The 17,314-nt window shown below is 54.8% G+C and overlaps 1 protein-coding gene across 1 annotated transcript in view; it reads left to right on the top strand.

Moving 5' to 3' along the window:
- The window catches only part of NBEAL2 (neurobeachin like 2), a 128,856-nt gene that overhangs the window by 70,065 nt on the left and 41,477 nt on the right, over nucleotides 1–17,314 (top strand). The window contains 6 exon segments of the mRNA XM_038755708.1: nucleotides 255–411; nucleotides 493–651; nucleotides 6,520–6,679; nucleotides 12,970–13,055; nucleotides 14,914–15,453; nucleotides 16,815–16,993. Of these exon segments, the coding sequence (XP_038611636.1) occupies nucleotides 255–411; nucleotides 493–651; nucleotides 6,520–6,679; nucleotides 12,970–13,055; nucleotides 14,914–15,453; nucleotides 16,815–16,993 (1,281 nt within the window).

Consider the following 17,314-nt stretch of genomic DNA (forward strand, 5'->3'; position numbering starts at 1 on the left):
TTAGCCCAGCGCTCTGCCCATAGTAAGCGCTCAATAAATACGATTGATGATGATGATGATGATAAATACGACGGACGGAATGGCCGAACAGCAGTCGGCACGTAGTAAGCGCCCACGGTGGTTATTAAGCAGTGCCATCCTCCTCCTCATCCTCATCAGTCGTATTTGTTGAGCGCCTACTATGTGCAGAGCACTGTCCTAAGCCAAATTGGCAACATAATGCCGTGGTGGTTGTCCACCCGTGTGGCCCCCAGCCCGCCGCAGGCCGGCCCCCCGGCGCCGGACGACCTCCGCACGGTGCAGACGGCGCTGCTGGGCCTGGTCAAGGACTTCCTGGGCCGCGGCGGCGCCTCCTCCTCCGAGCTGCACGGCCTGCTGGGCTACCTGGCCGCCACGGCCGACCAGAGCCAGGTGAGCGGGGCCGGGGGGCGGCCGGCGGGCGGGCGGTGGGCTGGGGGGGGGCCGCCGCTGACCCCTCAACCCCCCGGCCAGGCCTGCGGCGTGCTGGACGTCATCCTGGACCTGCTGAAGGCGCCCCCGGCCCAGGACCAAGTGGGCAACTTCCTGCTGGAGCCGGGCAACGTGGAGGTGCTCTTCGCCCTCCTGGTGCGGCCCGCCGCCTCCGACGGCCTCCGGGACCGGCTCTTCAAGGTGCCAGCCGCCTCCGCTCGGGCCCGGGCGCCGCGCGCGCGCTGTGCTAAGCGCCTCACCTAGAGGAGCGGCGGGGAGAGCCCGGGCTTGGGGGTCAGAGGGCGTGGGTTCCAAGCCCGGCTCGGTCACTTCACTGCTCTGGGCCCCAGTTCCCTCATCTGAAGACCGGGAGCCCCCCGTGGGGCAACCTGATCACCCTGTATCCTCCCCGGCGCTTAGAACGGTGCTTTGCGCATAGTAAGCGCTTAACAAATGCCAATTATTATTATTATTATTATTCTCTGGGCCTCAGTTCCCTCATCTGGAAAATGGGGATGAAGACTGTGAGCCCCACGTGGGGCAATCTGATCACCTTGTATCCGGCGCTTAGAACGGTGCTTTGCACATAGTAAGCGCTTAACTAATGCCAATTATTATTATTATTATTAGTAGTAGTATTATTAGTATTATTATTATTATTCTCTGGGCCTCAGTTCCCTCATCTGGAAAATGGGGATGAAGACTGGGAGCCCCCCATGGGACAACCTGATCACCCTGTATCCGCCCCAGCGCTTAGAACTGTGCTTTGCGCATAGTAAGCGCTTAACAAATGCCAATTATTATTATTATTATTCTCTGGGCCTCAGTGACCTCATCTGGGAAAGGGGGATGAAGACTGGGAGCCCCCCATGGGACAACCTGATCACCCTGTATCCTCCCCGGCACTTAGAACAGTGCTTTGCACATAGTAAGCGGTTAACAAATGCCAATTATTATTATTATTATTCTCTGGGCCTCAGTTCCCTCATCTGGAAAATGGAGATAAAGACTGTGAGCCCCCCGTGGGACAACCTGATCACCTTGTAACCTCCCCGGCGCTAAGAACAGTGCTTTGCACATAGCAAGCGCTTAACAAATGCCAGTTATTATTATTATTATTCTCTGGGCCTCAGTTCCCTCATCTGGAAAATGGGGATGTAGACTGGGAGCCCCCCATGGGACAACCTGATCACCCTGTATCCTCCCCGGCGCTTAGAACAGTGCTTTGGACATAGTAAGCGCTTAACAAATGCCAATTATTATTATTATTATTTTCTGGGCCTCAGTTCCCTCATCTGGAAAATGGGGATGAAGACTGTGAGCCCCACAGGGGACAATCTGATCACCCTGTATCCTCCCCAGCGCTTAGAACAGTGCTTTGCACATAGTAAGCGCTTAACAAATGCCAATTATTATTATTATTATTCTCTGGGCCTCAGTTCCCTCATGTGGAAAATGGGGATAAAGACTGTGAGCCCCACATGGGACAATCTGATCACCTTATAACCTCCCCGGCGCTTAGAACAGTGCTTTGCACATAGTAAGCACTTGATAAATGCCACTATTATTATTATTATTATCACTTAATCAATCAATCAATCGTATTTATTGAGCGCTTACTGTGTGCAGAGCACTGGACTAAGCGCTTGGGAAGTACAAGTTGGCGACATATAGAGATGGTCCCTACCCAACAGTGGGCTCACAGTCTAAAAGACTTAACTTCTCTGGGCCTCATCTGTAAAATGGGGATGAGGACCGCGAGCCCCCCCATGGGACCACCTGATCACCTTGTAACCTTCCCAGCGCTTAGAACAGCGCTTGGCACATAGTAAGCACTTAACAAATGCCATCTTTACCACCTGATCACCTTGTAACCTCCCCAGCGCTTAGAACGGCGCTCGGCACATCATCATCATCATCATCAATTGTATTTATTGAGCGCTTACCGTGTGCAGAGCACCGTACTAAGCGCTTGGGAAGTACAAATTGGCAACATATAGGGACGGTCCCTACCCAACAGTGGGCTCACAGTCTAGAAGGGGGAGAGTACATAGTAAACGCTTAACAAGTACCATCATTATTATCACTATTAAGCGCGCGGGAGAGGGCGACAACCAACAGGCGCTTTCCGCCTGCGGTGGATTTGGGGTATCCGCCCCAGCGCTTAGTAATAATAATAATAATAATAATAATAATGATGATGGTGGCATTTATTAAGCGCTTACTAGGTGCCAAGCGCCATTCTAATAATAATAATAATAATAATGATGATGGTATTTGTTAAGCACGTGCTATGTGTTCTAAGGCTGGGGAGGTTAACAAGGTGATCAGGTTGTCCCACGGGGAGCTCACAGTTTTAATCCCCATTTTACAGATGAGGGAACTGAGGCACAGAGAAGCTCTAAGCACTGGGGCGTTACAAGGTGATCAGGTTGTCCCCTGGGGGGGCTCACGGTCTTCATCCCCATTTGACAGATGAGGGAACTGAGGCACAGAGAAGCTCTAAGCACTGGGAGGTTACAAGGTGATGAGGTTGTCCCCCGGGGGGGCTCACGGTCTTCATCCCCATTGTACAGATGAGGGAACTGAGGCACAAAAGCTCTAAGCACTGGGAGGTTACAAGGTGATCAGGTTGTCCCCCGGGGGGGCTCACGGTCTTCATCCCCATTTGACAGATGAGGGAACTGAGGCACAGAGAAGCTCTAAGCACTGGGAGGTTACAGGTGATCAGGTTGTCCCCCAGGGGGGCTCACGGTCTTCATCCCCATTTGACAGATGAGGGAACTGAGGCACAGAGAAGCTCTAAGCACTGGGAGGTTACAAGGTGATCAGGTTGTCCCCCAGGGGGGCTCACGGTCTTCATCCCCATTTGACAGATGAGGGAACTGAGGCACAGAAAAGCTCTAAGCACTGGGAGGTTACAAGGTGATCAGGTTGTCCCCCGGGGGGGCTCACGGTCTTCATCCCCATTTGACAGATGAGGGAACTGAGGCACAGAAAAGCTGTAAGCACTGGGAGGTTACAAGGTGATCAGGTTGTCCCCCGGGGGGGCTCACGGTCTTCATCCCCATTTTACAGATGAGGGAACTGAGGCACAGAGAAGCTCTAAGCACCTGGGGGGTTACAAGGTGATGAGGTTGTCCCCCGGGGGGGGCTCACGGTCTTCATCCCCATTTGACAGATGAGGGAACTGAGGCACAGAGAAGCTCTAAGCACAGGGAGGTTACAAGGTGATCAGGTTGTCCCTCCGGGGGGCTCACGGTCTTCATCCCCATTTGACAGATGAGGGAACTGAGGCCCAGAGAAGCTCTAAGCGCTGGGAGGTTACAAGGTGATCAGGTTGTCCCCCGGGGGGGCTCACGGTCTTCATCCCCATTTGACAGATGAGGGAACTGAGGCACAGAGAAGCTCTAAGCACTGGGAGGTTACAGGTGATCAGGTTGTCCCCCAGGGGGGCTCACGGTCCTCATCCCCATTTGACAGATGAGGGAACTGAGGCACAGAGAAGCTCTAAGCACTGGGAGGTTACAGGTGATCAGGTTGTCCCCCAGGGGGGCTCACGGTCCTCATCCCCATTTGACAGATGAGGGAACTGAGGCACAGAGAAGCTCTAAGTACTGGGAGGATACAAGGTGATCAGGTTGTCCCCCGGGGGGGCTCACGGTCTTCATCCCCATTTGACAGATGAGGGAACTGAGGCACAGAAAAGCTCTAAGCACTGGGAGGTTACAAGGTGATCAGGTTGTCCCCCGGGGGGGCTCACGGTCTTCATCCCCATTTGACAGATGAGGGAACTGAGGCACAGAGAAGCTCTAAGCACTGGGGGGTTACAAGGTGATCAGGTTGTCCCCCGGGGGGGCTCACAGTCTTCATCCCCATTTTACAGATGAGGGAACTGAGGCACAGAGAAGCTCTAAGCACGGGGAGGTTATAAGGTGATCAGGTTGTCCCCTGGGGGGGCTCACGGTCTTCATCCCCATTTGACAGATGAGGGAACTGAGGCACAGAAAAGCTCTAAGCACTGGGAGGTTACAAGGTGATCAGGTTGTCCCGCTGGGGGGCTCACAATCTTCATCCCCATTTTACAGATGAGGGAACTGAGGCCCAGAGAAGTGAAGTGACTTGCCCAAAGTCACCCAGCTGACAAGTGGGGGAGCCGGGATTTGAACCCATGACCTCAGACTCCCAAGCCCGGGCTCTTTCCATTGAGCCATGCTGCCTTTCAGCCTGCTTAGTAATGATGACATTTATTAAGCGCTTACTATGTGCCAAGCATCGTTCTAAGCACCGGGGAGGTTACAAGGTGATCAGGTTGTCCCCCGGGGGGCTCCCAGTCTTCATCCCCATTTTCCAGATGAGGTCACTGAGGCCCAGAGAAGTGAAGGGACTTGCCCAAAGTCACCCAGCTGACAATTGGCGTAGCCAGGATTTGAACCCATGACCTTGGACTCCAAAGCCTGGGCTCTTTCCACTGAGCCACGCTGCTTCTCTAATAATAGTGATGGCATTTGCTAGGCGCTTACTATGTGCCAAGCACCGTTCTAAGCACCGGGGAGGTTACAAGGTGATCAGGTTGTCCCACGGGGGGCTCACAGTCTTCATCCCCATCTTCCAGATGAGGTCACTGAGGCCCAGAGAAGTGAAGTGACTTGCCCAAAGTCACCCACAATTGGCGGAGCCGGGATTTGAACCCATGACCTCGGACTCCAAAGCCCGGGCTCTTTCCACTGAGCCACGATGCTTAGTACAGTACCTGGCGGACAATACGAAAGTAAACGCTTCCCGTCTGGGGTTATGTGTTGCCAATTTGTACTTCCCAAGCGCTTAGTACAGTGCTCTGCACATAGTAAGCGCTCAATAAATACGATTGAATGATGGGGTTAATCTGCTCGTGTCCCCCCCAGCGCTTAGTACAGTGCCTGGCACGTAGTAAGTGTGAAGCAGCGTGGCTCGGTGGAAAGAGCCCGGGCTTGGGAGCCAGAGGTCGTGGGTTCTAATCCCACCTCTGGCACTTACTAGCTGTGTGACCTTGGGCAAGTCACCTCCCTTCTCTGAGCCTCAGTCACCCATCTGTGAAATGGGGATGAAGACCGTGAGCCCCACGTGGGACAGGGACTCCTAGAGCGGCAGCGTGGCCCAGCGGAAAGAGCCCGGGCTTTGGAGTCCGAGGTCACGGGTTCAAATCCCGGCTCCGCCAATGGCCGGCTGTGCAACTTGGGGCCAGTCGCTCCACTTCTCCGGGCCTCAGTTCCCTCATCTGGAAAATGGGGATGAAAATGGTGGGACCACCTGATCATCATCATCATCAATCGTATTTATTGAGCGCTTACTGTGTGCAGAGCACTGTACTAAGCGCTTGGGAAGTCCAAATTGGCAACAGCTAGAGACAGTCCCTACCCAACAGCGGGCTCACAGTCTAGAAGGGGGAGGCAGAGAACAAAACCAAACATACCAACAAAATAAAATAAATAAAACTTCACTACTCCGGGCCTCAGTTCCCTCATCTGCAAAATGGGTATGAAGACTACAAGCCCCCCGGGGGACCACCTGATCACCCTGTAACCTCCCCGGCGCTTAGAGCAGCGCTTGGCACCTAGTAAGCGCTTAACGCCTTGTCACCTCCCCAGCGCTCAGAGGCAGCGTGGCTCAATGGGAAGAGCCCGGGCTTTGGAGTCCGAGGTCCTGGGTTCAAATCCCGACCCCGCCACTTGTCAGCTGGGCGACTTTGGGCGAGTCACTTCTCTGGGCCTCAGTGCCCTCACCTGTAAAATGGGGATGAAGACGGTGAGCCCCCCCCCGTGGGGCGACCTGATCACCTTGTAACCTCCCCAGCGCTTAGAACGGTGCTTGGCACGTAGTAAGCGCTTAATAAATACCATCAGCAGCAGCAGCAGCAGCGCTTGGCACATAGTGAGCGCCTAACAAGTACCGTTATTATTAAGAAAAGGGAAGCAAAGCCACGTCTCTTGTCCGGTTTTGGCGATTCGGGGGACCCCCGGGACGGGGCGGGAGAGCCTCGGTGAGTGTACTGAGCGCCCCCGCTGCCCCCCGGCCCGGTGGCCGGCGCAGATCCTGTACAGGCTGCTGCGGAGCGAGCGCGTGGTGGAGCGCAACAAGCAGCGACTGCGGCTGAAGGAGCCCGGCTTCCGCGGCCTCATCGCCTGCCTCCCCGACGGGCCCGTCTCCCCCCGGCTCTGCCGCTGCCTCTGCGACCAGGTCCTCGGCGCCGGTACGGTCCGACCTACTTACTGAGCGCCGATTCCGCGCCGGACGCTGTACTGAGCGCCCGGGAGACACCGGCCGAAAGACAATCGGGCCCCTTCCCGGCCTGCGTTGGACAGTGTGAAGGCTGAGGTTGTTGGGTCGGGACCGTCTCTGTCTGGTGCCCTTTTGGCCTCTCCCAAGCGCTTAGTACAGCGCTCTGCGCACGGGAAGCGCTCAGTAGATACGATGGGAAGAACGGACGAAGGAGAAACAGACCCCTTCCCGGCCAGCGCTCAGTACATATGAGGGAAAGAACGGACGAACAAGAAGCAGACCCCTTCCCGGCCCGCAGTGAGTTTGCAGTTTAAGCGCTTAGTACAGTGCTGTGCACGCAGTATGCGCTCAATAAGTACGATTGAGCGAATGAATGGAGGGAGCGATGGACGTTAATAGAAATAGGTAATAAATCGTATCTATTGAGCACTTACTGTGGGCAGAGCACTGTACTGAGCGCTTGGGAAAGGACAACACGACGATAAACAGACACATTCCCAGCCCACAGCGACTTAACAGTCTAGAGGGGGAGACGGACGTTAATAGAAGTAGGTAATAAGTTGTGTTTATTGAGCACTTACTCTGTGCAGAGCACTGTACTGAGCGCTTGGGAGAGGACAACACAATGATAAACAGACACGTTCCCAGCCCACAGAGACTTAACAGTCTAGAGGGGGAGACGGATGTTAATAGAAATAGGTAATAAGTTGTATTTATTGAGCGCTTACTGTGTGCAGAGCACTGTACTGAGCGCTTGGGAGAGGACAACACGACAATAAACAGACACATTCCCAGCCCACAGCGACTTAACAGTCTAGAGGGGGAGACGGACGTTAATAGAAATAGGTAATAAGTTGTATCTATTGAGCGCTTACTGTGTGCAGAGCACTGTACTGAGCGCTTGGGAGAGGGCAACACAACAATAGGCACATTCCCAGCCCACAGCGAGTTGACAGTCTAGAGCGGCTGAAGGAGCCCGACGGGCCCATCTCCCCCCGGCTCTGCCGCTGCCTCTGCGACCAGGTCCTCGGTGCCGGTACGGTCAGACCTACTTACTGAGCGCCGATTCCGCGCCGGACGCTGTACTGAGCGCCCGGGAGACACCGGCCGAAAGACAGTCGGGCCCCTTTCCCGGCCTGCGTTGGACAGTGTGAAGGCTGAGGTTGTTGGGTCGGGACTGTCTCTGTCTGGTGCCCTTTTGGCCTCTCCCAAGCGCTTAGTACAGCGCTCTGCGCACGGGAAGCGCTCAGTAGATACGATGGGAAGAACGGACGAAGGAGAAACAGACCCCTTCCCGGCCAGCGCTCAGTACATATGAGGGAAAGAACGGACGAACAAGAAGCAGACCCCTTCCCGGCCCGCAGTGAGTTTGCAGTTTAAGCGCTTAGTACAGTGCTGTGCACGCAGTATGCGCTCAATAAGTACGATTGAGCGAATGAATGGAGGGAGCGATGGACGTTAATAGAAATAGGTAATAAATCGTATCTATTGAGCACTTACTGTGGGCAGAGCACTGTACTGAGCGCTTGGGAAAGGACAACACGACGATAAACAGACACATTCCCAGCCCACAGCGACTTAACAGTCTAGAGGGGGAGACGGACGTTAATAGAAGTAGGTAATAAGTTGTGTTTATTGAGCACTTACTCTGTGCAGAGCACTGTACTGAGCGCTTGGGAGAGGACAACACAATGATAAACAGACACGTTCCCAGCCCACAGAGACTTAACAGTCTAGAGGGGGAGACGGATGTTAATAGAAATAGGTAATAAGTTGTATTTATTGAGCGCTTACTGTGTGCAGAGCACTGTACTGAGCGCTTGGGAGAGGACAACACGACAATAAACAGACACATTCCCAGCCCACAGCGACTTAACAGTCTAGAGGGGGAGACGGACGTTAATAGAAATAGGTAATAAGTTGTATCTATTGAGCGCTTACTGTGTGCAGAGCACTGTACTGAGCGCTTGGGAGAGGGCAACACAACAATAGGCACATTCCCAGCCCACAACGAGTTGACAGTCTAGAGCGGCTGAAGGAGCCCGACGGGCCCGTCTCCCCCCGGCTCTGCCGCTGCCTCTGCCACCAGGTCCTCGGCGCCGGTACGGTCAGACCTACTTACTGAGCGCCGATTCCGCGCCGGACGCTGTACTGAGCGCCCGGGAGACACCGGCCGAAAGACAGTCGGGCCCCTTTCCCGGCCTGCGTTGGACAGTGTGAAGGCTGAGGTTGTTGGGTCGGGACCGCCTCTGTCTGGTGCCCTTTTGGCCTCTCCCAAGCGCTTAGTACAGCGCTCTGCGCACGGGAAGCGCTCAGTAGATACCGTGGGAAGAACGGACGAAGGAGAAACAGACCCCTTCCCCGCCCGCAGTGAGTTTGCGGTTTAAGCGCTTAGTACAGTGCTCTGCACGCAGTAAGCGCTCAAGAAGTACGATTGAGTGAATGGAGGGAGCGATGGATGTTAATAGAAATAGGTAATAAATTGTATTTATTGAGCGCTTACTGTGTGCAGAGCACTGTACTAAGCGCTTGGGAAAGGACAACACAATGATAAACAGACACATTACCAGCCCACAGTGACTTTACAGTCTAGAGGGGGAGAGGGATGTTAATAGAAATAGGTAATAAGTTGTATTTATTGAGCGCTTACTGTGGGCAGAGCACTGTACTGAGCGCTTGGGAGAGGACAACGCGACAATAAACAGACACATTCCCGGCCCACAACGAGTTTACAGTCCAGAGGGGGAGACGGACGTTAATAGAAGTAGGTACTAAGTTGTATTCATTGAGCGCCTACTCTGTGCAGAGCACTGTACTGAGCGCTTGGGAGAGGGCAACGCGACAATAAACAGACACATTCCCAGCCCGCAGCGACTTAACGGTCTAGAGGGGGAGACGGATGTTAATAGAAATAGGTAATAAGTTGTATCTATTGAGCGCTTACTGTGTGCAGAGCACTGTACTGAGCGCTTGGGAGAGGGCAACACAACAATAGGCACATTCCCAGCCCACAACGAGTTGACAGTCTAGAGCGGCTGAAGGAGCCCGGCTTCCGCGGTCAGACCCACTTACTGAGCGCCGATTCCGCGCCGGACGCTGTACTGAGCGCCCGGGAGACACCGGCCGAAAGACAGTCGGGCCCTTTTCCCGGCCTGCGTTGGACAGTGTGAAGGCTGAGGTTGTTGGGTCGGGACCGTCTCTGTCTGGTGCCCTTTTGGCCTCTCCCAAGCGCTTAGTACAGCGCTCTGCGCACGGGAAGCGCTCAGTAGATACCGTGGGAAGAACGGACGAAGGAGAAACAGACCCCTTCCCGGCCAGCGCTCGGTAGATACGATGGAAAGAACGGACGAACGAGAAGCAGACCCCTTCCCGGCCCGCAGTGAGTTTGCGGTTTAAGCGCTTAGTACAGTGCTCTGCACACAGTAAGCGCTCAATAAGTACGATTGAGTGAATGAATGAATAGAGGGGGAGATGGACGTTAATAGAAATAGATAATAAAGCGCTCAACAAATGCGATTTATTATCTATTTCTATTAACGTCCATCTCCCCCTCCATTCATTCACTGTCGCATTTATTGAGCGCTTACTGTGGGCAGAGCACTGTACTGAGCGCTTGGGAGAGGACAACACGACAATAAACAGACACATTCCCAGCCCACAGCGACTTAACAGTCTAGAGGGGGAGACGGACGTTAATAGAAATAGGTAATAAATCGTATTTATTGAGCGCTTACTGTGGGCAGAGCACTGTACTGAGCGCTTGGGAGAGGACAACACGACAATAAACAGACACATTCCCGGCCCACAACGAGTTTACAGTCTAGAGGGGGAGACGGACGTTAATAGAAATAGGTAATAAATCTTATTTATTGAGCGCTTACTGTGAGCAGAGCACTGTACTGAGCGCTTGGGAGAGGACAACACAGCAATAAACAGACACATTCCCAGCCCACAGTGACTTAACAATCTAGAGGGGAGACGGACGTTAATAGAAATAGGTAATAGATTGTATTTATTGAGCACTTACTGTGTGCAGAGCACTGTACTGAGCGCTTGGGAGAGGACAACATGACAATAAACAGACACATTCCCAGCCCACAGCGACTTTACAGTCTAGAGGGGGAGACGGATGTTAATAGAAATAGGTAATAAGTTGTATTTATTGAGTGCTTACTGTGTGCAGAGCACTGTACTGAGCGCTTGGGAGAGGGCAACACAATGATAAACAGAAACATTCCCAGCCCACAGCGACTTAACGGTCCAGAGGGGGAGACGGACGTTAATAGAAATAGGTAATAAATTGTATTTATTGAGCGCTTACTGTGTGCAGAGCACTGTACTAAGCGCTTGGGAGAGGACAACATGACAATAAACAGACACATTCCCAGCCTACAGCGACTTTACAGTTTAGAGGGGGAGAGGGACGTTAATAGAAATAGGTAATAAGTTGTATTTAATGAGCGCTTACTGTGTGCAGAGCACTGTACTGAGCGCTTGGGAGAGGGCAACACAATGATAAACAGAAACATTCCCAACCCACAGCGACTTAACAGTCTAGAGGGGGAGATGGATGTTAATAGAAATAGATAAGAGGTTGTATTTATTGAGCGCTTACTGTGTGCAGAGCACTGTACTAAGCGCTTGGGAGAGGACAACGCGACAATAAACAGACACATTCCCAGCCCACAGCGACTTAACAATCTAGAGGGGGAGACGGATGTTAATAGAAATAGGTAATAAATTGTATTTATTGAGCACTTACTGTGTGCAGAGCACTGTACTAAGCGCTTGGGAGAGGACAACATGACAATAAACAGACACATTCCCAGCCCACAGCGACTTTACAGTTTAGAGGGGGAGACGGACGTTAATAGAAATAGGTAATAAGTTGTATTTATTGAGCGCTTACTGTGTGCAGAGCACTGTACTGAGCGCTTGGGAGAGGGCAACACAATGATAAACAGAAACATTCCCAGCCCACAGCGACTTAACGGTCCAGAGGGGGAGACGGACGTTAATAGAAATAGGTAATAAATTGTATTTATTGAGCGCTTACTGTGTGCAGAGCACTGTACTAAGCGCTTGGGAGAGGACAACATGACAATAAACAGACACATTCCCAGCCTACAGCGACTTTACAGTTTAGAGGGGGAGAGGGACGTTAATAGAAATAGGTAATAAGTTGTATTTAATGAGCGCTTACTGTGTGCAGAGCACTGTACTGAGCGCTTGGGAGAGGGCAACACAATGATAAACAGAAACATTCCCAACCCACAGCGACTTAACAGTCTAGAGGGGGAGATGGATGTTAATAGAAATAGATAAGAGGTTGTATTTATTGAGCGCTTACTGTGTGCAGAGCACTGTACTAAGCGCTTGGGAGAGGACAACGCGACAGTAAACAGACACATTCCCAGCCTGCAGTGACTTAACAGTCTAGAGGGGGAGACGGACGTTAATAGAAATAGGTAATAAATTGTATTTATTGAGCGCTTACTGTGTGCAGAGCACTGTACTGAGCGCTTGGGAGAGGACAACATGACAATAAACAGACATTCCCAGCCCACAGCGACTTTACAGTTTAGAGGGGGAGAGGGACGTTAATAGAAATAGGTAATAAGTTGTATTTAATGAGCGCTTACTGTGTGCAGAGCACTGTACTGAGCGCTTGGGAGAGGGCAACACAATGATAAACAGAAACATTCCCAACCCACAGTGACTTAACAGTCTAGAGGGGGAGATGGATGTTAATAGAAATAGATAAGAGGTTGTATTTATTGAGCGCTTACTGTGTGCAGAGCACTGTACTGAGCGCTTGGGAGAGGACAACACAATGATAAACAGAAACATTCCCAACCCACAGCGACTTAACAGTCTAGAGGGGGAGATGGATGTTAATAGAAATAGATAAGAGGTTGTATTTATTGAGCGCTTACTGTGTGCAGAGCACTGTACTAAGCGCTTGGGAGAGGACAACGCGACAATAAACAGACACATTCCCAGCCTGCAGTGACTTAACAGTCTAGAGGGGGAGATGGACGTTAATAGAAATAGGTAATAAATTGTATTTATTGAGCGCTTACTGTGTGCAGAGCACTGTACTGAGTGCTTCGGGAGGACAACGGATGGAGAAACAGGCGCTTTCCCGGCCCCCAGCGAGGTAGAGGCCGTGAGGGTGGGGGGAGGGGGGCGGGGAAGCCCAGTGGGCGTCTATCTGGGTCTCAGTTCCTGCTCCGTGTGCCCACCCCGTGCCCCCTTCAGACTGCCCAGACCTCGGAGACCTGCTCGCCGTGGTGACCCTGGCCCAGCGAGCCCCCCTGGCCGTCCGCCTGGACATCTGTCGCAAGGTGAGGCCCGGCCGCGGGAAGTCGGGAACGTCGGGCCGCCCAGTCTAACAGCCCCCCCAAACCGGGGCGGGCCTATTTACTGAGCGCCGACAGTGTGCGGAGCGCTGGGCTAAGCCCTCGGAGGGGACGATAGGCCCAAAGAACGGACACGATCCCCGCCCGCAGCAAGCGGCGGCCGATTCCGTGTCCGTGCGGCCTAGCGGGTAGAGCCCGGGCCTGGCAGCCGGGGGGACCTGGGTTCTAATCCCGGCTCTGCCGGGCGACCTTGGGCGAGTCGCTTCACTTCTCCGGGCCTCAGTTCCCTCATCTGGAAAATGGGGGTGGAGACCGTGAGTCCCGCATGGGACAGGGACCGGGTCGGACCTGATTTGCTTGGATCCACTCCGGATGCTTAGTACAGTGCCTGGGATAGATAGAGAGAGAGAGAGAGAGAGAGAGAGAGAGAGAGATCTATGTATATCTATAGACGGCATAGATAGATAGATCTATGTATATCTATAGACGGCATAGATAGATTAGATAGATAGATAGATCTATGTATATCTAGACGACATAGATAGATTAGATAGATAGATACATACATACATAGGTAGGTAGGTAGATATATATATCTATATCTATAGACGGCACGGATAGATAGATTAGATAGATGATAGGTAGGTAGGTAGATCTATATATATCTATATATATCTATATATATATGTCTATAGATGGCACAGATAGATGATAGATAGATAGATAGATGATAGATAGATAGGTAGATCTATATATATCTATATATATATGTCTATAGATGGCACAGATAGATAGATGGATGGATGATAGATAGATCTATATATATATCTATAGACGGCATGTATATATAGATAGATCTCTATATATATCTATATATACATCTATATATATCTATAGACGGCACATATATATATAGATCTATAGATCTATATCTAGATATAGATCTATAGATATGTATATAGATATATATAGGATATATATATCTATCTATATATATATATCTTCTAGACTGTGAGCCCATCTTCTAGACTGTGAGCCCATTGTTGGGTAGGGACCGTCCCTAATATGTTGCCAAATTGTACTTCCCAAGCGCTTAGTACAGTGCTGTGCACACAGTAAGCGCTCAATAAATACAATTGACTGAATGAATGAATATATATAATAATAATAATGGCATTTATTAAGCGCTTATGTGCAAAGCACTGTTCTTTATATATAATGATGTATTTGCTAGCGCTTAATATAATAATAATGCTAGTATTTGTTAAGCGCTTACTATGTGCCAAGCACCGTTCTAAGCTCCGGGGAGGTTACAAGGTGATCAGGTTGTCCCACATGGGGCTCCCAGTCTTCATCCCCATTTTCCAGATGAGGTCACTGAGGCCCAGAGAAGTGACCTGCCCAAAGTCACGGGACTGGAACCCACGGCTCAGGGGAAAGAGCCCGGGCTTGGGAGTCAGAGGTCGCGGGTTCAAATCCCGGCCCCGCCAACCGTCAGCTGGGTGACTTCGGGCGCGTCACTTCACTTCTCTGGGCCTCAGTTAGGTGAAATGGGGGTGGAGACCGGGAGCCCCGCCGTGGGCCAACCTGATCACCTTGTGACCTCCCCAAGCGGTCCTTGGTACATAGTAAGCGCTTATTAAATGCCATCATCATCATCGTCATCGTGACCTCTGACTCCAAAGCCCGGGCTCTCTCCACTGAGCCACGCTGCTTCTCCAGCCCGAGCCCCGGCCTGAGCGTAAACGCTTAACAAAGGCCAGAGGGATGGTCCGGGAGGGCTTCCGGGAGGCGGCGTGGGGGTCCGGCCCAACTCACCCGCGCGGGCGTCTCCCCCCGCCAGCTGTTCCACCTGATCTACGGGCAGCCGGAGGTGGTGCGCCAACTGGCCCGGCAGGTGGGTTGGCAGGACGCGCTCCCCCGCCTGTACGTCCGCGACGGCCCCCGGGCCCCGGCCGAGCCGGCCGACGTCTTCCTGCCGCTGCCCCCCGAGGCCTCGCCCCCGGGCCCGGCCCGCGGGCGAGGCCGCGACCCCTCGGCGGGCGGCTCGTCCTCGTCCTCGTCCTCGTCCTCGTCGTCGTCGTCCGCCCAGGCCCCGCCGGGCTGCGACGGCCCCTACCAGCCCCTCTCGCCCTTCGGCTCGCCCTTCGACCCGGGGCCCGAGCTGGGCAGCGTGGGCTCGGACGCCACGGCGGGCAGCAGCGGGAACCTGACGCCCGTCAGCCAGCCGGGCACCCCCTCGCCGGACCCGCTGGACGGGGGCCGCCCCTTCCCCCCGCCGCGGGGCCGGCACAGCTCCAGCCTCTCCAACGTGCTGGACGACGGCAGTTCCCAGGACGCCGGGGGGCCCGAGGACGACGCCTCCAGCGCTAGCAACCCCCAGGTCGGTCTTGGCGCGCGGGTCGGAGGTCGGGGGGCGACGGGGATGGCGGGGATCCGAGGGTCAGGGGTCAGTGGACCTGGGAGCGACCCCTTGGTTGGCCCCGGGCGGGAGGTCAGAGGTCAGGATGACCCCTTCAGCTCCATTAACCCCCTGGTCAGCCCCGGCCGGGGATCTGACGGTCAGGGGGCCTGGGGACGATCCCTCCGACACCAGCAGGCCCCTGGTCGGCCCCGGGCGGGGGTCTTGGGCTGGAGGTCAGAGGTCGGGGGCCTGGGGATGACCCCTCCGGCTCCAGTGACCCCTTTGTCAGCCCCGGGCGGGGATCTGAGGGTCAGGGGTCAGTGGACCTGGAAACGACCCCCCCCCCCCCCCACCAGCAAACCCCTGGTCAGCCCCAGGTGGGGGTCTTGGGGCGGAGGTCAGAGGTCGGGGGCCTGGGGATGACCCCTCCAGCTCCAGTAACCCCCTGGTCAGCCCCAGGTGGTGGTGAAGGGGTGGGAGGTCAGGGGTCGGGGGCCTGGGGATGACCCCTCCAGCTCCAGTAACCCCCTGGTCAGCCCCGGGCGGGGGTGTTGGGGTGGGAGGTCAGGGGTCAGGGGGCCTGGAGGTGACCCCTCCGCTCCAACGACCCCTTTATCAGCCTGGGCGGGGTCTGAGGGTCAGGGGGCAGTGGACCTGGGGATGACCCCTCCAACTCTAGTAACCCCCTGGTCAGCCCCGGGCGGGGGTGTTGGGGTGGAAGGTCAGGGGGCCTGGAGATGACCCCTCTGCTCCAACGACCCCTTTATCAGCCCCGGGCGGGGTCTGAGGGTCAGGGGTCAATGGACCTGGGGATGACCTCTCTAGCTCCAGTGACCCCCCCCCCCCCCCAGTAAGCCCCAGGAGGGGTCTTGGGGCGGGAGGTTAGAGGTCAGGGGGCCCGGGGATGACCCCTTCAGCTCCAGTAACCCCCTGGTCAGCCCCGGGTGCGGGGGGGGCAGGGGGATCTGAGGGGCAGGGGACCAGGGGACCTGGGGATGACCCCTCCAGCTCCAGTAACCCCCGATCAGCCCCGGGTGGGGGTCTTGGGACGGGAGGTCAGAGGTCAGGGGCCCGGCCACGACCCCTCTGGCTCCAGCGACCCCCTGGTCAACCCCGAGTGGGAGGTCAGAGGTCAAGGGGCCTGGGGATGACCCCTCCGGCTCCAGCAACCCCCTGGTCAGCCCAGGGCGGGCGGGGGGCGGGGGGGATCCCCGATCCCGACGGTCCCAACCTCCGTCATTCCCGGGAGCATCCTCCGAGCCGGGGCGGGATGGGAGAGGGCCGCCGGGGGTGCCCACGCCCTCTCCGTGTCGCGCCCCCCACCCCCCGCGGCCCGCCAGCAAGCCCCCGAGGAGGAGCTGAGCAACCTGCTGACCAACATCCTGTTCTCGCTGACCTGGCGCGGCGTGGAGGGCGGCGACGAGGCCGCCTGGCGGGAGCGGGGCCAGGTCTTCTCCGTCCTCACCAAGCTGGGCGCCGCGGGCCAGCTGGTGCGGCCGCCCGACGAGATCAAGCGCAGGTAGGCCGCGGGCACCGGCGGGCGTCGTCCACGCTCCCGCCGCTTCCGGACCTAACGATGATCACCCCCCCCCTTTTCATTCCCTGGAGCGCCCATGTCTCCGTTCCCTTCCTCAGTCGATCAGTAGGATGGAAAAGTTACTGGCTGAAGAGCGCTGTACGAAGCGCTTGCGAGAGTACAAGAATGAGTACTTGTCTCCCCCTCCTAATCAATCAATCAATCGTATTTATTGAGCGCTTACTGTGTGCGGAGCACTGGACTGAGCGCTCGGGAAGTCCAAGTTGGCAACATCTAGAGACGGGCCCTACCCAACAGCGGGCT

The sequence above is a fragment of the Tachyglossus aculeatus genome, chromosome 13, assembly GCF_015852505.1.
Source record: "Tachyglossus aculeatus isolate mTacAcu1 chromosome 13, mTacAcu1.pri, whole genome shotgun sequence".
In the NCBI taxonomy this organism is placed as follows: Eukaryota; Metazoa; Chordata; class Mammalia; order Monotremata; family Tachyglossidae; genus Tachyglossus; species Tachyglossus aculeatus.